Genomic DNA, 22,988 nt, shown 5'->3' on the forward strand with positions numbered 1-22,988 from the left:
CATATTTTAGCTTCTTCAATCGCAATTACTTTATAGGGAGTGTGCTCGGGGGTCTAATATCCCATGCTTAATTAAAGTGGAGATGTAGAAAGGCCAATGGGACATGTGTTTGGCATCAACATATAGGTGGGTGTCCATTCAATAGATACGGATTCCCGGAGCAAATTAAAAAGATGACATCCAGATTGATCTCTCAGATGTTGTTGGATCCGAAGACAGCGAAACAAAACGCCTCACATCCCCTCTTTTTCTTTATTTTCTATTAGTTTTCTTCCTGAGATACACTCATGCATCGTCCATTGTGGTCCTTTGAGTTTAACTACTCTTGCTTTATGGTTCGGCATGGGGTGGCTTATATGCGTATCTGCTTTATGGTTATTTATTTCTGTTCATTGGGTCAGTGATTAGTTAATGTTGTGATTTCTGGTGTGTGAACTGGTTTTTAGTGCCTTTGTTCAGAAGTAAGCTTTGGAATAGTAAACTATGGCGGGACGACCTTAGGAAGTTTAGTGACTTTTATATTACTTATGGAAATCAGATTAGATAAACATCAACATTTGGATTATATATATATAAACGGAGATTCCTAAATAAGAATCACATTGTGGAATTATAGCAAAACAAAATCAAATTGAAGTCACATCCATCACGAGATTTTGTTTATTCCTTTTCTTTATCAAACACAACACAAGTCACGTGGGACTTATCTTCTGTTCACTGCAACATGTGGGACTGATTCAGTTGATATAAAATCTATACTTTGTTATAAGGAAATGTGTGAACGTGTTGTGACTTCGAAACAGACAGAAAAGGTAATGTCATGAAGAATGAAAAATGATATGGTTGAACTTGATCCCCTTCCCATTTAGACCCTGCCGGCGAGGCACGTGATGGATAATTTCAGAACCAGACCATGCATCTAAATTCTAAACCAGGACGGAGTTCTCAGGCAACTTCATTACCATATATACTTGAAAAGTTGAAAACTTGTAACCATGAAAAATGGCCGCGAAGGTGTGAGCCATAACATAGTAATATTTACCGATCATGAATTATTATTGGCTCCTTGTAATTGTACTTGTAAAAATATGTGATAAGATAGTATAAATTAAACACATGGAGAATGGCAGAAAACGATGCCGAGTATAAACTTATATATGTATAGAACAACAGAAAACGCGTAGAGAATGGCTTTTTGAACGTGGAACTATGGACAATTTCAGCTGTGCTTTTCTGGAGGGTTATCTTCATGAATGAGTTCAACCATATATGCTTCAGGCTGGTGGCCTGTTTGGGTGTCTGATTAAATTAGGGGATTCTTGCACGAAAGAAGGAACCGTGGTGATGGTGCAAATGATTAGTTTTTTTTTGGGCCGGATAAGTTGGTGATCAGAATATCCTCGTGGGGTTGTTTATGAAGTTAAGGCCCAACTCACGGGCCCATCTACGTTTGCACATAAAAGCCTGCTTTTCCCTTGCTGGGCAATGCTCCATGGACTGGTTTACCCTTTATTCCAATAAGGCAATAATTCCAACAGGATTTTCATAAACCGACAGACCCCACCGCTGATATTCTCAATGCTTAGAAATCCTCAGCACCGCATGAACAGTCCGCAGAGGGCAATAATAACGCTACTGTTACTAATGTGAGTTGAAAACCTTTCGGGAAGGAGTGGGTTAAATTTAATACTGATGGTATGGTTTCCCTTGAGGTGTGTTTAGTCGGAGGAAAGGAAAAGGAAATGACTCCTCTCCACTCATTTGGTTTAAAAATTTTGGAGGAGAGGGGAGCTAAAATTTTTCCTCCCCTCTCTTCCCCTCATTTTAACTCCGTTCAAGTTAAAATTTTTTGAAGGGGAGTCAAAATTCATGAATAATCTACCCTTAATACATTATTGACGTTTCAAAAATGTCCAAGTACCAAAATCGCTCCCGCGCTTGTGAGAGCCTTCTTCTAGACTGAGTCATCTAAACTAGCGGCATCCTTCTTCTTCCAGGTCTATTCACCCAAGCTACCAATCTCACCGTCGACATCATCATGGTCCATGGACCTCGCTTTCCCACGCATAAGATCGACACATGGAGCCAGAGATCATCCAAAGCTCCCCCTTTCCTGCGCTTGACGATGAAGGCATGTAGGGGAGAGACTGACACAATGACATTTGTAACACATCAAATTTTTTTTTTAAATAATTTAACTCAACCATAATTGAGTTACAGCCACCCAACACATTTTTATATCAATAATTTTAATATAAAATATTTTATAATTAACATTTCAGATAAATTTTTACCTCCCACATGCCATTAGGCTAAATCACATTTGTCCATCCTTATACTCCCAACAAGTAAACTAAATCACATTTGTCCATCCTTATATTCCCAACAAGTAAAATAAGCAATTTAATAAATTTTCAACACAAACCAGTTATTTGGCCTTATAATCATGCCATTTTAACCAATCCAAAGTAAACCAAATATTAAAATTACAGTCATCCAAATTGTACTAAAAATAGAAATAGTTTGAAAGGCATGATTACATTTATATATTTATATAATTAACAATAAACAAAAAGCCCTAATATTGGCAATATAACACATTATAAATCATAAATTAAATACCCAAAAGAGACAGTGGATCTATACCACTAAGTCTCTGGGACTCCTCCACGTGTCACTCGTGGCTCTTCTCCTGAAAATTGTTAACCACATAATGAGACTCAAAAGTCCCAGTAACCAAAGCCAATTTATGATAGTGTATACAAACAGTTAATTGTGTGCTTACTAAGTGAGAATTAAAAATAATATAATTCCAACAAATATATGAAATATTACAATACACACAAACAACCATCCTTATATCCCTCCATTAACCTCGAGCCGTAGCCCTCACTCGGTACTAAATTACCCGACCAAAGGTAGATTAGCCCGAGCCCTTACAAACCACCTATTGAGCTCCAATAGGGGCATACCACGTGGCACATAAATACAACAACAATAGCAAGTCTCCCAACACCTCCCACAATAATCAAACAAATTCATAATAATAATATTGCACAATATACAATAAAAAAAATTCATAATTTTCTTAATAATCACCCAATTAACATGAAGTAACACTAATCATAAATTAAAAGCATGGTTACCTTGTGGCTTTTTCAATAAATTATTCCTTAAAATTTCTCTCTCACCACAATCTTCACCAGTAATACAATCTACAAATAACATATTATTTATAAATATTAGTTTCAATTTTTGAAACTAATAAAATAATTCTAATAATAGAATTAAAAATATAACATAATTCCTAATCTCAATCTTAATACAAATCTATAGTTAATACTATTAAGTAAAATTTTTAACTCCTCTTTTAATTATCAATAAACATTAATAATCTAAAAATCAAATTTTAAACTAATTTCTATTATCAAAATTTTTTTTTATTTTATAAATTCGTACCTAAAATACCCAAAAATTAAAAATTGAGTCTCTAGCTTAGAATCATAATCCTATAACCATAATAATTCATTTCTCATCCCAAATAATCATCTAAACCTCAATAAATCAACATATATTTTCAGATCTAGTTTAGAATTTGATCCATAAGCCACAGATTCAAAGATCATCAATAAATTTATACTCTAGAACATTTATTATACTATTGACAACCTCAAAAATCATATTTATTCAACATAAATTCATCCCTCTTCCAGATCTTAAATTTTCTACCACTACAAACTCAGAAACTAAATAAGAAGGATGACTAAGAAAAATTTTTAGAACACTTACTTAGTCTTGAAAAGCTTAAAATCACACCCTAAATATCCTATTAAAAACTCTTACCTTAAAAATTTAGATATTTCACACCGGTGACTCGCATTCTCTCCGCCTCAGCTCGCGCGCAGGAATGAATGTGGAAATGAAGGAAGGTGAGTTTTTATAAAAATTCAGTGGATCCCACACATTTTTTTTATTATTTCTTCTTCTCTCTCCCCTTTTTTTTATTATTATTTTATATTTACTATTCATGTGGCGCCAAAAGCAAATTCGTTTTCTTCTTCTTCTTCTTCTTTTTTTTTGACATACCTTTTCCCCTTTTTTTTATTATAATAATAATTTAATAATTTTTTTAATTAATTTTTATTAACCTAATTTAACTATTAAAATTTAAATTGGAATGTTACAACATGCGTGAATATTTGAATGAACCACTTTTCCCTTATATTTTAAGAAATATTAAAATATTAAAATTAATTTGAGAATTAAAAAATAAAATAATTCAGTTATAAATTAATAAAAAAAACTGTGTAGGTTTGACATGATTATTGACAAAATTTTAATATGTAAAATCATATACACTTTGCAATTTGAGTTAGGGTATAAAATTAATTTCCATAAGGAATAACTAAAAAATATAAAACTCAAAAATAAGGATATAATGATAAATTAATTAATACCTTTTTTTTCCTCCTAAACCAAATAAGAGATCATTAAAAATCACTCCCCTCTCTTCCCTTCCAACAAAATCAAATAAGATAACATTAAAATCTTTCCCTCCCTTCCCTCAAACCAACTACAGTCTTAATTTGAACAAAGTTGTCAATGGCGTGTTCTTTAAGATGGTGAAGGATTTTGGATTGTTGGCTTTTCTAGCAAGTGTACCCACTTCAAAGCAGAGGCATGGGCTATTTTATAAGATCTTCACCTGGCTTGGAATATGGGCTTTAAGAAGGTAATTATTGACTCAGACTGTCTGCTCTTAGTGGATTTACTCAATGAAAATTATGATATCTTATACAACAGCAACCTAGTCTTCTTGAAAATTCAAAACTCACTCCAATATAAGTGGATGGTGAAGATTAATTTTGCTCTAAGGGAGTAGAATATGGCTGTAGATTAAAGAAGGAATTTCACATTCCTCCTTTTTTTCATTCAACTCCCCCATTATTGAGGGATTTAAACCTTGTTTGATACAAAAGATAGATTTTAAGGGAATGGAAATGAGAATGGGAGTGAGAGTGATAATGAGAGTGGAAATAAATTTTAAACATCATGTTTGGTATGACATGGGAGTGCTTAAATAATTTTTATTTAATATATGTAATTATAATTGCAAAATATGATACCCTTGTAAAAAAAAAAAAAAAGCCTTTGACCATTTTCAAGCTTCCTGAGCAAAAATAAAAACCTCTCCTTCTCCAGATCTGCGTTGGAGAGATGAAGATTGAAGACAAAGATGAAGGCTTTGAACCTTATCTCATAATGCATCTCAAATTGTACCTCATCTTGTCGAACCTTTTCTTCATCCACTTTGTGCTTTTTGCTTCTAAAATCTCGCTTTTTACTTGTCGTTGCTAAATGGGAACATCATTGTCTTTCTTCTTCGCGCTTGCTGCTCCATGCTCATCACTCTATGCCCCTATCCCCTTTGTTCTTTCTGCACATCATTGTCTCGCTACTGTCTTTCCGTCAAGCATTCATAGGTGTGTTGTCAAATTGAAGAGGGATGAGCAATTACATATGAGCGTTCATAGGTTATGTTCTCATACTCTAGAAATTTTTTGATGAGCGGCCACCCACCGTGCGTCAAATCGAAGAGGAAGGAGAAGATGAGCGGAGACATGTGAGAGAGGCGACATTATTTTGACTGTGGCTGTTTGTTGAGAAGGAAGGGCATTTTAATAAAAGTTTCAATCCCAACATTAGATTTTCAATACCAACTTTTCATAGGTTTACCCAATCTTACCTCTATGGGTTTCAATAATCCTAAATAATAATCAATCTATTTTACCAAGCATTGTAAAAGTGGATACTTACCAAATAGGGCTTTAGCGTTTAAAGAATGTTTGTGATTTAATTCCTTGTCTATGTTTAATGTAATCTAGGCTTAACCTTCTTTTCTACCGAAAAAAAAAAAGAAAGAAAGAAAATGTCACGGATTGCATCCAACTTCATTAGAAGGGATGGCTAGTACTTTTTACCCCACAAAAAAAACGGGGGATTGACTAGAAAACATGTAAGAACAAAGACCAGAAAACAAGTGGAAGCAAACTTGTAAAATACCATACGCAAGTTCCTCAAATATGGTAGTTGTGTACTTCCTTTGATTCTTTTCATGAGTTAGGTTTTAGAGAGTTTCTTGGTCTTTTATATAAGTTACTTCCTACATTCAAAAATATAAAATATTTTTAATCAAATTTTACCCATAATAAAGTAATTACCTACTTTCAAACTAATCTTATTTTTTTACATTTACCCCTATTAAACACCCTATAATAACTATCAAGTTATTATCAATAAGAACATTTTTGAAGAAAAAAATATAATGATTACATCTTAAAAGACTAGAAATATCTTGCATTTTTTAACATTCAACTCTTCAAAAAATGTCTTATATTTTTTAACGGAGGGAGTATTTTCTTTTAATTTTTTTTATTTTTATGTACAATTTCAAAAATATTCTCCTAAAAAAGAAGTGTAATATTTTAATTTTTAAAAAATTCTTTTCACATATCAAATCATTCTTATAAATAGTAGGGCTAAATTTGAGAAGTGATTTATTTTTAAGATTATTTTAACCAACTCACCTTATTTTTAATGAGTTCGGTAGAAGTGATTTGTGAAAATGATACGAGGGAGTATAACATATGGGGATAAAAATGGACTTTAAACAATTCGATAGAGTTTCTTTCTCTAATGCTATGTTTATTTTAGTGATAAATATTTTAAAGAGGAAGCTGACTGAGTTACCGTGCTCTCCCCGGAAATGTCTATTAAAATTTGTCATCGCAAAATGATAATCATAATATTATTATCATTGTTATTTTCAGGATTGACATCAGTTTTCTTCTCAGAACAGTTAATTAATGTCACTGATGCAGTTCAATCTGTCCACTGGATATTAAGCATTGAAGCACTAATTTACCGACACAACAGAGCACGATTAAAAAAAAAAAAAGAATCTCCTGATACAATGTACCTCTCGAGGTTTCAAACATTGAATGATAAAGTTCTTTAATTATTTTGGCCAAAAGCATTGAATAATTGTTGTTGATGTTATTACTTTACTATTACAGTATGGATTTGTAGTTTGTGGGGTACCAGGGGCGTGTCCGCTTGAATCGACGCGTTGGAAACTGATCGGGTCACTTGCATCTAGAAGGCGCCGCTCTCAAATACCAGTAATACTAATTTTCCCCTGCATGTCATTTCTCCATGTCGTACAGTTGCAAACTTGCAATTAGGGAAACTAGGCATGGAGATGCTACTAATTGTCGTGTAGGTTTGGCATCGTCGTTCGTGTAGGGTCCGCACGTGAGTTCCTAAGATTCATTTTATCCGAATGACCAGGCCCCGGGAGTGAGACTCCTTCGAATTCGTCTATCTCCTCAAAAAGTGGGCATTCTGAAATCCGGTCCCGGTTGGAAGGCCCACAAACTCAAACCACCCACTCCCTACTCCATTTGTTAGGTCAAGTACGACCAACGTTACACTTTTGAATTCAGAAAATAGTCAAATACTGCTCATGACTAATTATTAGTCTTGAATTGCAATTTAACCAACTTTGATTTGTAGCGAACTCTAATTGCCAATCTGAATTCGGCAGGGCTTTTCCATAGTATTATATGCAGTCGTCATTGAGCAATTTCTAGCTTGTGATGGGCAAAGGAGGAGGCTGCGTGCCCAGCAAGAAGAATGCGCGGGACGCCGCCGGAGAATCTAGCAATGCGCTCATCGCTATTGAGGAGAACGCCCACGCTGATAACCCTGCAGATATGCAAATTCAAGGCACGGTATCGCAGCCAGCCGCCAAATTGAAGATTTTCATAGTGTTCTATTCCATGTATGGGCATGTCGAGGGATTGGCTTGGAGGATGAAGAAGGGTGTGGATGGCGTGGATGGGGTAGAAGGGGTTTTGTACAGGGTGGCGGAGACATTGCCGAATGAGGTGTTGGAGAAGATGAGAGCGCCGCCGAAGGACGATAGAATACCGGAAATAATGGCAGCTGAGTTGGCTGCGGCCGATGGGATTTTGTTCGGATTTCCGACGAGATATGGGTGCATGGCTGCGCAAATGAAGGCATTCTTCGACTCGACGGGGCAATTGTGGAAGGAGCAAAAGCTTGCAGGGAAGCCCGCTGGGTTCTTTGTCAGCGCTGGCACTCAAGGCGGCGGTCAAGAAACTACTGCGTAAGTGTTGCTTTTCTTGCACTTGAAATTTTTACAGGGTGATTGTCTAGTAGCTATTCACTCGTCAGTAATGCATCAGCAAAAAATGCACCAGCATATGTGAGCTGAAAGATAATACATACTCAAGTTAAAACTTAATGATACGAACACGCACGCACGCACAAAATGCATCAGCACATGTGAGTTGAAAGATAATAAATACTCAAGTTAAAACTCAATGATACGAACACCACACACACGCACGCACGCACGCACAGAGCGAGCGAGAGGACACGCGCACGCAAAGAGAGAGAGAGGGGGGGGGGAATTTTAATTTGCGAATCGTTGGCAAGCTTTGCATCTAAGACACAGGATTTTTCATGTCTTGGCTCTCAATTAGTTACCTGTTGAAGCGCTAATACCATGATTGCCAGTTTGAACATCAAATCATCAATGCTAAGAAGTATGAACTCGAGACACAAAAGAATTTGAAACTAGTTTACCCATAACTTGAAGTGGAATGTCATGTCTGAGAATTTCATATATGTCGAACATAGGCATGAGTTTCGTGAGAAGCATGTTTAATATAAGTTTTTCATATGTGTAAGTTTGTATTATTTTCATCCCGTGTTTGATGATTCTTAAAAAACTTTAAGCTACTGGATTGTGTTTTTAACCACAGTGAAAGAACACCCCCCCCCAAAACCCAAAAAAAAAAAAAACTTATTTTAACCAAAAAAGCAATGTCTGAAAAATACAATATTGATCCAATTAATAAAGATAGAGCCTCTAAGAGTATGAGTTCAAAAACTGTAGCTGATGTAAAGATTTTGTGATGTGTTCTGAGTCTTGAGACATCTTCTAACTTGTGATGGATCTTTAAGACTTAATTCACCTCTTTTGTTGTTCAGAGAGAGACAAGAAAATCATTGACGCAGAACTAAAGACATTGATTAGATTATAGATAATCATGATACAAGTTCAACGCTTTTTGGAATTGGGTTGCTTTATTTGAATTTTGAGCGCATCATTCTATTAAGAAATAAACAGGGAGTCTACAACCTAACAATTCATGCATAAAAACAGTTGCAGTGCTATCTGACCTAATGGAAATGTTTTAAGCTCAATGTTCATACTTGTGATTCAACATAGTGTTGAATTGTTCTACATAACTTTAACTTTCCAAGTCAACGGGAGAGATCCTGTCTTAAAAGGAGGTCTCGTTTAATGCCTTTTGGTCTATCATTTTCCACATCATGAGATAAATAAGAGTAGAGGGAAAACAGCTCCTACAATAAGTTCCTGTGAGCTACATGCTATAAATGATGGTTTTCTTCAAGCTCAAGTTAATGTGCATTAATTCTGAAGGAAAAATTCCATCGCAGTTGATATTTTTAGGTTCCTTTGGAAAGAAGATTGTACCTGGAAAAAATACAAACTTGTGAAATTTTTTCTGTTTCTGCTAAGGACACTAATGCAAAAGTATTTCCGCCAGCGATTGTGGAATAATTTTAGCTCATCTGAGGACTGAATCAATTACCAAAATCTGGCATAGATTCCAACCAATTCAGATAGTGGCACTTAATGTTGGAAATCAGAAAGCAGTTTCTTAAAAAATAGTTGCTTGAACGGAATAGAATGCTAATGTATCCTGGGGTTTGTTGCAGTTGGACGGCAATCACCCAGCTGGCACACCACGGAATGCTGTTTATTCCTATTGGATACACATTTGGAACAGGTATGTTCAAGATGGACTCCGTCAGAGGGGGCTCTCCATACGGCGCAGGTGTCTTTGCCGGTGATGGCACGAGAGAGCCTAGCGAAACAGAGCTTGCACTTGCAGAGCATCAAGGCAAGTATATGGCCGCTGTAGTCAAGAGGTTCGCCCAGTCTTAGACTATGTTCTCGTCTTTTCACTCCGCTCTTCTTCATCATCTGTAATTTCAACTCTCTGGTTTGTTCAGCTGTCATTTGTCAATTCTATCCAATGTGCTTCTTGGTTCTCCATTATTCTGAGAGTTATACATGTTAATAAACTACATTGCATAAATAATATTAATATACTACTAAGTTATGCGTCTTGTTGTGCCTCTTCTCCTGTTGCGTGGGGATCTTTTCTTTACTATCAACTTATGGTTTGGTGTAATGTTTAATGTGCTCTTCTTTAACATTTTTTATAATATCTCAACTTTTTAATTTTATTTTTTATTTTTTTATTTTTTTTGAATTATTGATTTCTATAGAAAATAAAAAGCAACTTAATACCTTAAAATCTTAAAACAGTGGAGATTTGTATTTTTTATGAATTTTCAAAAATAAAATGTTGTGATTGTGATATTTTTCTTTAAAAAATATAAAAATATATAACTATTCATCATTTTGTGATTTCAAGATATCTCTTATTTTATGTAAAAGTTCATTATTAAAAATATGAAAAATAAAATAAAAAAATTAAGACATTATAAGAAGTATGATACCAACTGTCATGTGATTTGTCTTGGGTCCTTTGACATCATAAACAATTGAAGTATGTTGAGGTATAGTTTCAATTATGAAAAAACTAGAAGCAACGAAAACAAATAAAAGCTGAGCTTAATAATTGAAGGATATGAATCATTTGAGCATTGAAATATATTTAAGCAAAAAAGATATTAATATATATTTCCTAGGTATTTTTAATTAAATTATCCTTCAATAAAATAGTTACTTATTTTTAAAGTAACTTTATTTTTTCATATTTATCCCAATATGATGTTTTATTTTAAAATAAATATAAATAATTTATTTATAAGGGCATTTTTAAAAAAATAATAATTACATCTTAAAAGATTAAAAATATTTTATATTATTTAACATCTAATTTTTAAAAAATATAAGATATTTTTAAACATGGAGTAAAATTTAAAAATTTTCCTCACCCGCTTGCTTATATTTGCAATAAATCTGTACTTTAGTTAAACACTTCTAGACTCTAGTCTGTTTAGAGCAAAGGTGAGGGAAAAGGAAGAGTATAAAATGCTACGTTACACTCTTAATTGTGAAAATAATTATATTGTCTTTGATCTTTGTAAATTTCAATGTAATTTCTCGTTCATATATACACTTTTTTGTTAGATTGTATACATAAAAAGCAGAAATTATGCTCAGATGGGTTATAATCAATATTTTTTAATTCATCTAATTATTTTTATAAGTAATTTCTTATATTAATAAAAAATTGATTTTGTTAATATTTTGTATATTGTTAAGGGTTGCACAATAATTTAGATTTTAAATTATAAATTTAAATCCAATTTATTTAGTATATTCTAAATTGTGAATAATTAAATTTGAAACAGTATCATCTTAAAATTAAATTAAAATAAATATCCGCTACTTTACTGACAGGTGGCATGGCATGGATTGTTTTCCCCCGTGGCGTGTGTTGCCTCTTTGCATTCCAGGTGGAGATCGATCCTCTCGCCGTCCAGCCCTTTCCCCTCTCCACTCCGTCCAGCATGGGCTTCCCCACCGTGTTACCAGGCCGAGGTCGGACCCACCTTGGAGATCGAATCCAGGATGGAGATGGTCGGAAGAATGAAGGTGCTGCACACCTTGGAGATCGAACCCAGTATGGAGATGCCCGGAAGAATAGGACCTGCACACATGGCATGCCACTGGGCAAAATCTGGTTAAAAACAAAAAAATGGTCTCTCTCTCTCTCTCCTTATTTGAGAGTCAACGCTGGACTAATTTAATGTCGGGCGAGTTTATTTTAAATTTAATTATTGACAATTTAAAATATAATAATTTAAGATTTAAATTATTCCTGAACTCATTATTCAAAATTTAAATTATCATTTAACCCTATTCTTAAAGGCATCTTAATTTTTCTTAAAACTACTTTTAAAAAAAGTAAATATAACCAAAAATGTAAAATAATTTATTAGTGTATAAATTTATCATATGCAATTGATAGAATGAAATAGAGTAACTACAAGAATTATGCCTTTTTTGAGAGAATTTTTTAAAAAGGAATAGGATGGTTGATGGCTTCTTATTCATAATCTATAAATTTACTTTTTTTTCCTACGTCTAAAAGATCAATAATTAAAAAAATTAAAGTATTAATCTATTCTTCTTCTTTTTTTTTTTGAAAACGTAATTGATATCTCAAAGTATTTAAGGATGTAATTTCATCTGACATTTTTTAAAAGTGATACAAATTTGTCTTTAACTAATGGTTTGATGACGTGAACGGTTTATTTTGACTTTTTGACAGTTAAGTACTTTGCTGACTTGCCATATAGGTGTCAACATCTGAAAGTGAAAAAAAAAAAAAAACTTTAATCGTGACCACACATTCATTTTCTCCTCCCTTCGACCGTCCCCATCGTCATCTTCCAATATTAGGAATTTCAATCAACTTCGAAGCTAGAAAATAAAACATCTACCAACCACAGCATTGATAATCTAGGACAAAAATCAAAACGAAAAGCCAAACCAGAAATAAAAGACCGATTTGGGTTAGAAAGAACAACCTAGAATTTTAGAAAAACTAGAGGAGAAATTAAGCACAAAAAAAAAAAAAGAAATCCAACAGGGGGGGGGTTGCTAGTGGGGTTCAAAGGTGAGCTATTGAGCAAACCAACATGAAGATCGAAAGCCACCCAAGAAATGTGTCATGTGCACTAATGCCAAGAAACACACCAGCAACTTCTGTAGCTTCAAATTTGAATATACTTATTCAAATTTAATATTAAATTTTTTTAAAAAATTTACTACTCTATGCAGAATATATCTGCATTATTCAAAATATATTTAAAAAATTAATTTAAGTTTTTAATATTAAATTTAGATCATTTATATTAAATCAAGATTGTCAAATCAATAAATATATTTATTAAAATTTTATATATATTTAAAAAATAATAAACTTAAAATAAAAGTTAAAAATATTAAAAGCAGAGGGAAGCTGACTCTGGCATAAGGGACGAAGGGACGAGGAAGAAGAAGAGTTGACATGGCAAGTGACGTGGCTTTCATATTTAAGTTTGACTGTCAAGATGCGAATATTAACGTCCAAAGTAACAACTGAATAAATTTGTACTCCTTTTTAAAATGTTGGAATGAAATTACATCTTTAAAGGACACCTATTACACTTCGAAAAAAAATTTTAGGCATATACCTGTACTTTAACTCATAATTAAAATAGAAAATGATTCGAAATAAATAACAATATTATAAAATTACTTGCATTCTTAACATCAACTCTTCTACCTCTTCATACTATAAAATTGAAAAAAAATAATTATAATTAATTTCATTTCATTAATTTTGATAATAACTAAATCAAAGAGTGCTCAAATGAAACACTAATATTTCCAATAAAACTCCCAAACTTCATTTCATTTCATTCATTCCACTTTATTTCATTCCATTTCATGTTAACATTCCAAATATGCTCTTCAATTCGTCCAAATTAAATCAACAATTTAGATTTGGAAAAATTAAAAAGAGAGATCTAATACTGTTAAAATTTATTGTAAAAGACAGTAAAAATTAAAATTATGGTGAAAGATTTAGATAACTGTAATTGACTATTGTAACCTTAGTATAAAATTTGTCAATAATTCTTTAAAGTTGACATGAAATACTATACGTTTCTTTAATCCTATTTATAGGACGGAGAGAGGAGATTTAGTTTAGTCATATTTATAGTACACTTCATTATTTTTTATATTTATTTTTATCTTTCTACTCTTAGTAAATATTAAAAAAATTATTAAAAATAATTTTTTTATCCTTATTAGAGATAGATGTGAAAACTTATTAAATTTTAAATATAGTTAATGAAGTTTAAATTTTATTATTTTAATGAAACATGTTAGAAATGACTTATAAATAAAATAAAATCAACAAGAATAAGTTATAACACACTCTTTTAAAAACAAGATTGTGTAGTTTTCAATTCCATAGGAAAAAAATGGAAAGTAATATTGAATTCAATTAAATCAATATAATTTTAAAAAATATTTACTTTTAAATAATGGCATCAATATAAATTTAAAATATTTACTTTTTTAAAAAATTAAATCAATATAATTTAAAAATTATACTTTTAAAAAATTATTACACTTTGCTAAGAATGCCTTCTCTCAATTTCTGCACTTACGAATTTTCCAGGAAGATAGGATTATTGACTTAGTATGAGTGCTAGGTATTAGTTTAACTTTGTTTTAAATTTCCTTTTTTTCACCTCCTCATTTTATAGTATATATAAAAAGAAATAGTTTTTGTTTTTCTTAGTAATTGTTTATAATGTGTGAGATGTGTTTAAAAAATGTACGAGATTTAATTAAAGATATTATAATATTTTTAAACTTATATTTTAATATTTAATCCTTCTAAATAATTATTTTTTTAAATCCTTTCTAATAAATATTATTTTCTCCACGTCTTTTTTTTTCCCTTCAATTTTTCTCTTTCCTTTCGATTTCAGCTCCAGAATGCGCATGATACTGATTATGAGCAGTTGAGCACGGAATCCGACTAGGAAAGGTACGATAACATTTTCAAAGGAATCTAATCGGACTAGGAAATCCGATTTTTGCGTGAGCATCTCTCGCTTCGATTTTTACTGTATATATTTATACACCCAATAGGAGAATTCTATCACTTATTACTCCCAAACTGAAAGTGCAAGAGTAATTGCAAAACTTATCGCAGAAATGGCGGACACCCTCTCAGCCTTGAGGTCTCTTATGGCTTCCCACTCTCCGCCTCTTGATGCCTTGGTCGTCCCCTCCGAAGATTATCACCAGGTTCCTCTTCGAGTCTATCTATCACAGCCTACAGATTGCCTGCACTTTATCAGCTTGTTTAATTAGCGATGTCAAAATATTATGATCTTTATTTCTTCCGTGACTCACCCGATTGATGGTCAATTATGATTCAAATCTCTCTCACTTCGATACGTTGATTGCAGAGCGAATATGTATCTGCACGAGACAAAAGGCGCGAATTCGTCTCCGGATTCACTGGAAGTGCTGGTATATTTCGATATTTTGAATTGCTTGTTGCATCTCAGTTTTAGTTGTACATACATGTTCCCTTATAATCGCATCATTCCTTTTTTATTTTTTTTTTATTTTTTTACGTATGACAAGTTGTTAAACTAGCTAGTTTGACCTTGTCCTTTATTACTAATATTATTGTGGTCATCCGGTCCATATTTCAAAAGAAATCATCTTCCCTACCGAGCTGGTTCTTCTCCATGTGATTAGTTTCTGGGGCTGGGTAATTTCATTGCGCGGTTTCAGCCTAAATCTTGTAGCTAGTAAATACTGATGGGCATTTTTTTCTTGAGGTCGGTTATATAACAATTTTTTGATTCTCTTATTCATTATCGTTGACTGATATAAGATGGACTCTGACTGAAATCTTCAAGCAGTTGTTTACCATGCAATATTGTTGTGTATTTTGGATCTGAGAAAGTCAGCTACGTGCCTTCTGTGTTGCTTCTAAGTTTTTTGAATTTTCCTCGAAACTTATATTCAGGGTTGGCACTTATTACAAAGAAAGAAGCACTGCTGTGGACGGATGGAAGGTATTTTTTGCAGGCAACACGAGAGCTTAGTGATCAGTGGAAGCTAATGCGTATTGGTGAAGATCCTGCTGTAGATATCTGGATGGCTGATGTTAGTTACAATGTTCTTCAACAGCATTCGTAAATGTATGCCATTATGTGGCATATTTATACTAACGGGTCATTTCCATATCTTGTTCCTAGAACTTGCCGAAAGATGCATCCATTGGAGTGGACCCTTGGTGCATTTCAATTGATACAGCCCAAAGATGGGAGCGTGCTTTTGCCATAAAACAGCAGAAGCTGGTTCAAACGACAAAAAATTTGATAGATGAAGTATGGATAAACCGACCACCTGCAGAGATTAATGCTGTTAGTGTACACCCATTGGAATTTGCAGGTCGTTCTGTTGCAGATAAGTTGAAATTTTTGAGAGAAAAACTTGGGCTTGAAAAAGCTCACGGTATAATTTTCACAGCACTTGATGAAGTTAGTATACCTATCATTAACTTTTCACTTTGTTTCTTTTCTTTGTTCTAGTTATCTGAGCTTGAGGATTTTTTTTCCTCCTTCTGACCTTGGCCTATTTAAGACAATCTTGATATTTTCTTTTAAAATTTTGATAACTTGGCTGCCATCCAGGTTGCATGGTTGTACAACATTCGTGGGAGTGATGTGGCATACTGCCCTGTAGTTCATGCATTTGCTATTGTGACATCCAATTCAGCTTTCTTTTATGTGGATAAGCAAAAGGTGTCTGCTGAGGTTGGTTTGAGTTATGTGAATCTACATATTGTGTATGTCTAATCTGCGAGTAATGTGTTTGCTATGGAAGTAGAGAAAGATACTTGTTATTATTATTTTGAGTTACTATGTTGCCCTCATTGGATATTAAAATAATAAGAGGGTTTCCTTTGTTTAGAGATTGGAAAGTTTTCTTCTGTTTTTGTTTTCTTCAAGAAGGATCTCTTCTCCTCTGTTTTCATACTTTTATGTAGTATTCTCTCATCTCATCAATAAGTAAACTCTTTCAGCTAAAGAAAAACCTACTCGTCTGAGTGAAAATTAGCTGGTAGAAGTGTTTACATTGAAAAGAACTCCGTGACCATATGTTTCTCCGCAAAAGAGTTTACCATTGTGACATTAGTTAAAAGCTATTTAGCTGTGGGAATTATGAGGGTGCTATCCATGAGTTATTTTTCTGGTTTATTGTCTAAGTACAATTTTCTGTATTGGAAGGGGAGAGTTGAAAGTACCAAATATACTAACAATGGTGAGTTCTGTTCCTTTATACTGCTGATAAATAGCCAAGTTAAAGATGAATTTAGGTGCTGAATGGTATTATTTAGACTAACCAGCATGTCTCATATTGGTAGAAGGCTTAATAATTTCTGTTTAACCTTTTTGTGCAGGTGAAAACTCATTTGGAAGGTAATGGAATTGAAATTAGAGAGTACACGGCAGTGAGTTCCGATGTGGCATTATTGGCAGTAGGTGAGCTTGATGCTGTGTCTACTGTTAGAGGAACTTCAACTGAACTTACAGAGGACGCAAGCAAAGCTCTCAGTGGGGCTGGAACAAGAGTAAATGGTAGTTCTCAAGCAGATAGTGGTACCGACCTCATATGGGCTGATCCGGGTTCATGCTGCTATGCACTGTATTCAAAATTGAACCCTGATAAGGTTCACTTGCAGCAATCACCTGTGGCCTTAGCGAAAGCTTTAAAGGTACATATTTATTCAACTAACAAAAGGTCATTTTTTGTTGGTTCAGCCTGGCTTTTGGTGATGGACCCAAAAAGGCATTGCTTTTGGTTTGTTCTCAGACAAATCTTGTATGGGGAACTAAAAAAGCTGATTACCATGTCCCTTAAAGTTAAACAGGCATAATACCCCTTAAATTAGTACTTTTAATTGACATTCGAGTCGCTAAAAGACTTATGTGTAAGGAGAAGTATGTTGTGGCAATTTATATCATAATGTCATATTGAGTGTATCAGTTTTTTATGTCTGCTCTGACATACACGAAGGGTCATTCTTCCCAGTCTTGAGTATATTAGAAGGGCTGATCAGCTCTTTTAGAAATTTTGCAAAGGGTCTTGATTTGGAAATCATTTTTTATTATTCTGATGCATGGCTCTTATTTATATTTCTCCAACATCTGTAGAATCCAGTGGAGTTGGAAGGTTTGAGAAAGGCACATATTCGGGATGGTGCAGCTGTTGTACAATATCTTGTTTGGTTGGATGCGAAGGTTATTTCTCTGAACATGGATTATTCTCTGGGAGAGGACATCTATATTTTTCAATCTCTCTCTCTCTCTGTTTAATTATGCTTTTCTTAGTTTGATGTACCAGATTTGAACATCAGCTCACATGCTTGTTCTAATTTTCAGATGCAGGATAATTATGGCGCATCTGGTTACTTTATGGAGGGTACTGAAGTGACCAAGGAAAAACATTTGTAAGTGTCGTCCAATCTTAAGTCTATATAATATTGTAACCTCAGAAATCACGGAAAAGTTTATTAGTTACTTTGACTTTCTGATAACATGGAAAGTCATGAAATGAATTCCCCACGTTTTAGTCTTATACAGGATGAACCTCCCTGACCTGCTTGGAGGGTGATATTTCTAAATGATCGTTTAAAATGTATCAGGATAATTCCCAGTGCGGTTAGCTCCTGTTGCGTCACATCATTAGAATTGTGTTGAATATTTTGCTGTTTACTCAAAACATTTAGAAAACCCTTTTGCAGGAAGTCCTTGAAGCTGACTGAGGTGACTGCAAGTGACAAGCTTGAGGGTTTTCGGGCATCAAAAGAGGTGCATTCAATTTAACAATTAAGTGCTATACTGTAATGGTTAAAAGGCATAATGTGATTGAACGCTTTGAAGCAGGGTGGGTTCGTTTGCATAGTAGGTAGATTATATTTTATTGGCTAAAATAACAGAAGCATGATCATATTCATTTCCATTCCTTGTTTTTGTCTTATGATTTTGAGTAGAATTTCTTAAGATTGATCAGAATGGCTACATCTTATGACATGGATCAGAAAGGTCAAATCTGATTCCCGGATCTAACTCAAATATGCACATTTGTCTTGGCTTTGATGCATGTTCAATCTGGCAGTTTTCATTTGGCAATGGACTCTAGGGAGGTAGAGGTTAGGTAACTATTGTAATTTCACTTCCTTTGGGGGCTAGTTATTCCTTGTCTATGTGTGAATGTTAGCTATCACTTTCAGATTTAACTAGAAGAAGGTATGGAGATTGCTACTGATGAGGTAGAGCTGAGTGATCATTTCCCTGGGTGCGCACATGAGTTTTTCATCTTTTGACATCATCAAAGATATCTACAACAAGAAGTTGATCAGTACTCTTGTAGTTGACAGCACTTGCTTCTAAACAGTTCAGTTGATAATGATGAATTATGCATACTCACCAACATGTCTGGGGGATATTGAACTAATGGATGCCCCTTTTCCCCGTTTTATGGATCTTGAGGATTGATGCATGGATATATGGTAGTTCTTGATTGGCTGAGGACAATTGCGTATTGCAACTCCATTTCTCAGTCATATTTCATAGTATTTGTTTTAAGCATAAAATATCAAGATTTAAAGGGAGTGATAATAAATGGAGAAAACTGTTTTGGTTCCATTGCAGTATATCATCTTAATGTTTCTAGTTCCTATTCTATTTGGTAGCATACACTAATGAATAAAAGAAAACTAATATTAAGCAAATGAAAACGATGGAGAAAATGGCTTCTTGTCTAAATTACTCTTTGCGATGTGGATGCATGACTCTAGATGTGCACTGTCCGCTCACAGTTAAGCACTTCTAAGAGAGTATAAATATGAACTCAAAAGTACAGTATTTTTATTAATATATGTATACCATCCTGTTTTCAATCATAAAGCGTTTTTTTTTTTTTTTTGGTCTCAGAATTTCAGAGGATTGAGCTTCCCAACTATTTCTTCAGTTGGACCAAATGCAGCTATCATTCATTATTGTCCTCAGGCAGAAACATGTGCTGAGCTGGATCCAGACAAAATTTATCTTTTTGATTCTGGAGCCCAGGTTTGTCTACTATTCCCTATAAATTGTTTATTGCATAGAAATGTAAGCAGATCATTATTGATAACCATCAGTGTCTTTGAAGTATCTAGATGGAACAACTGATATAACACGAACAGTTCATTTTGGAAAACCTTCGGCACATGAGAAAGCATGCTATACAGCAGTAAGTGCCTTTATATCCTGCCTCTACAAGTTAAATAGTTGTGAAAATATACTCCAATTCATATAATTGTCAAATTCCTTAACTTTGTTGGATATGTATGAAAGTATGAAATTCTTTTTTTGATGCACCGCTGTAACTTTTGTTTGTGGTTAGAGAGGCTTTAGACGTTTGATTTGCTGCATTTTATGCAGGTCCTTAAGGGTCACATTGCTCTTGGGAATGCTAGGTTTCCTAATGGGACAAATGGTATAACAATTTTTTCCTATTTTTATGTCAATTCTGCAATTGAGCTAGTTTTATTTACATGCATTAGAACTTAACTACTTTTCCTTTGTCAATACATTTAGGTCATGCACTTGATATTCTTGCTCGAGTTCCTCTGTGGAAAGATGGCCTTGATTATCGACATGGTACTGGTCATGGCATTGGGTCTTACCTGAATGTTCATGAAGGTGTTGGGACTGTTACTGCTTCTTCGTTTGTCTATCAACTTGTTTTGCTTTCTTTAGAAGATAAGACTAGATTGAGTTTTAATTCAATATCATCTGAACTGAGCAGGACCCCATTTAATCAGTTTTAGACCACAAGCTCGAAATGTACCATTGCAAGCTTCAATGACTGTAACCGATGGTTAGTATTATAATATTGTTACAGCCCATGATATTAGAATTGCTGCATCATCTCTCTTTCATCATTCTTCTATTAAATCTTATCTCCTGTTATTTTTTACTTAAAGTCTTTTGAAATTATTACGACAAGCTTGACAAGCTTCTGGGTGATCATTCTAAGCCATTGGTTAGAGAAGAGATATATGTTAAAATGTGTTTTACATTGTTTTGACACATGTACATCTGCTACAATTTGTTTTTGGGAGGGAATTCGGTGGCTTTCTGGATGCATGCTTTTGATGAACACGTGTTTTCCAAAATTGACACTTACCTCTTGCATGGTTTCTTAGTTTCAGAATGAAGGTGCCCAAAAAAATAAATATGTAGAGTTAGAATAATATAGGTAAAAATTTCATGGTTATAATACGAATTTAGAGCCTACCGTTAATTATTTCTACTTGTGATGGTTCTAAATAGTGTTCAATCTATTTATTACTAGTAATTGCAAAAGTCATAAAGCTTTAATTTAACTCTTTTCCTTATGGATTATGCTTTGGAATTGGAATTTCCAGAGCCTGGTTACTATGAAGATGGAAAATTTGGAATAAGATTGGAGAATGTGCTTATTGTCGAAGAGGCTGATACAAAATTCAATTTTGCTGATAAAGGATACTTATCATTTGAACACATTACCTGGGTAAGTTCTTATTCTGTGTGACTTGCATATTTTTGACTGGTCTTTGAGTTTGGGTTGAAAATATGGTATTTGTTATGATGGGGTTGCTTTCATCCAGTCTCAGTTTTCTAAAGGCCCGCTGAACTGGTTGATTGCATGTAGCCGATTCTAGGTCTAATTGTCATTGATTTAATGGTCTTACATTTCCTTTTTGCTACTTTCCTATTAAGTTCTAGTTAATTTTCCAGTTCACGACAACTATTTCATATGGGATGTTACCGTGGTTCTGTTCTAGGTACTACGAGCTACACTTCCAAGTTCCAAGACTATAATATACACAACCTTCACCCTTTTATCCACTTGTTACTTGTTTAGTCTCTATTGTCTAGTTTTTGCCGATCTCAGCTTTTGGACTTTGGTATATAGACTTCGAGATTTTCCTTTGCTGAACAGCTGAAGTAGAGTTAACTGCTCCTTCCTCTCTGTAGATGCTCAAACTATATTCATCTTTCTTGAAATAAAAACGTGTACTGTTGTCAAACTATCCTTTTCACTTGTATGATATAACAAGAACTGAATATAAATTTATTAATGTAAAATAGTAATTTATGTACATTTAAATTAAATTAAATTTGTAGCTTTCAATATGAAATAAGTGGCGTTGAGATAAAAGTTTAAGAAATATATTTTTCCCAACTTATGTTTTCAATAAAAGAAATTAATATTATCTTGAGGACATTTTGACCATTACATTTTTTTTTTCCAAAAGTGTAATTACTTTATTTTTTTAGGGTGAAACAATTAAATAGAGATAACTATGAAAAGATAGGGTTAATTTAAAGATAGGTAACTACTTTATTGAGGGGTAAGATTTAGTTAAAAACACCTTACATGTTTTAACAAAAGGAGTATAATTATGATGGGTATTTGAGCATCTCATGAGAGAGAGAGAGAGAGAAGTGGTTTGCTGTTAGGAGTACAATTCTAAAAATTACTCAAAACAGTATAATGTATCTGCTTATGACTTTTTCCATGTTCTTAATTCTTTATGTTACTTTGTCCAGGCCCCTTACCAGAAGAAGTTGATTGATCCTAGCCTTCTTGCACCTGATGAGATAGATTGGCTAAACTCTTATCACTCCAAATGTAGAGACATGCTAGCGCCATACTTGAATAAAACTGAAACTGAATGGCTGAAGAAGGCCACTGAACCTATCAGTGTGTGAGCTATATATTTGGATATTCAGCATCAAACTTGCCTCTACTTAGCTTGTCAGCTGTCTTCCCTCTTGAGTAGTTATTTCTTATTATTGGGAGTTTATATATTTTGCTGATTAGCTTACTATCCAGCATCAGTACTATTTCTGTGTTAGTGTTAATTGGTTTACCGTAAATAAGATGAACCACTTCAGCTGTGTCTAAGTGAAGGAAATATTGTTCTGGGGTGATTTAACTTTGCAGCTCACAACTTTATGAGGCAGTTTAAGCCTTTAGACTGCAGTTGATGGATCTCTGTTGCTGTTGCATAGGTGCACTCCAAAAATTTAATTAGGGTGGGTTAAGTATTGTGAATATGATTGGCGTATAATGGTTTGAAATGGGTGAGAGGAAATTGGGTGATGGGTGGAGTGGAGAAGTTGAGATCTTGTTAGAAGAGTAATTGACAGATTTACACACAAAAATGATGTGCCTGGATTCAGTTTGCGGAGGCCCTTCTGGC

At 33.7% G+C, this 22,988-nt stretch overlaps 2 protein-coding genes across 4 annotated transcripts; both read left to right on the plus strand.

Annotated features, from left to right (window-relative positions):
• Positions 1 to 7,225: 7,225 nt before the first annotated feature.
• LOC129322848 (probable NAD(P)H dehydrogenase (quinone) FQR1-like 2) lies at positions 7,226 to 11,848 on the plus strand. The gene is made up of 3 exons (XM_054969280.1): positions 7,226 to 8,191; positions 9,838 to 10,050; positions 11,558 to 11,848. Exons 1-3 carry the CDS (start codon positions 7,659 to 7,661, stop codon positions 11,748 to 11,750), a joined length of 939 nt encoding a protein of 312 aa, XP_054825255.1. The 5' UTR covers positions 7,226 to 7,658; the 3' UTR covers positions 11,751 to 11,848.
• Positions 11,849 to 14,628: 2,780 nt separating this feature from the next.
• On the plus strand, positions 14,629 to 22,690 carry LOC129322364 (aminopeptidase P1). 3 transcript variants are annotated; one of them, XM_054968688.1, is made up of 17 exons: positions 14,629 to 14,711; positions 14,880 to 14,974; positions 15,139 to 15,202; positions 15,711 to 15,850; positions 15,943 to 16,227; positions 16,381 to 16,503; positions 17,151 to 17,465; positions 17,905 to 17,991; positions 18,133 to 18,200; positions 18,495 to 18,561; positions 19,687 to 19,821; positions 19,904 to 19,984; positions 20,176 to 20,230; positions 20,332 to 20,436; positions 20,543 to 20,614; positions 21,165 to 21,289; positions 22,333 to 22,690. In XM_054968688.1, the coding sequence occupies exons 2-17, from the start codon at positions 14,882 to 14,884 to the stop codon at positions 22,492 to 22,494; spliced, it is 1,977 nt and encodes a 658-aa protein (XP_054824663.1). In that variant the 5' UTR covers positions 14,629 to 14,711; positions 14,880 to 14,881; the 3' UTR covers positions 22,495 to 22,690. The 3 variants fall into 3 exon arrangements, with proteins under 3 accessions (XP_054824663.1, XP_054824664.1, XP_054824662.1); XM_054968689.1 differs by lacking the exon at positions 14,629 to 14,711 and adding an exon at positions 14,746 to 14,764; XM_054968687.1 differs by lacking the exon at positions 14,629 to 14,711 and having other exon boundaries at positions 14,799 to 14,974.
• Positions 22,691 to 22,988: the final 298 nt, after the last annotated feature.

Source organism: Prosopis cineraria, unplaced genomic scaffold (assembly GCF_029017545.1).
Source record: "Prosopis cineraria cultivar Desert tree isolate PC_DT_omini unplaced genomic scaffold, ASM2901754v1 PC10, whole genome shotgun sequence".
NCBI classification, from domain to species: domain Eukaryota; kingdom Viridiplantae; phylum Streptophyta; class Magnoliopsida; order Fabales; family Fabaceae; genus Prosopis; species Prosopis cineraria.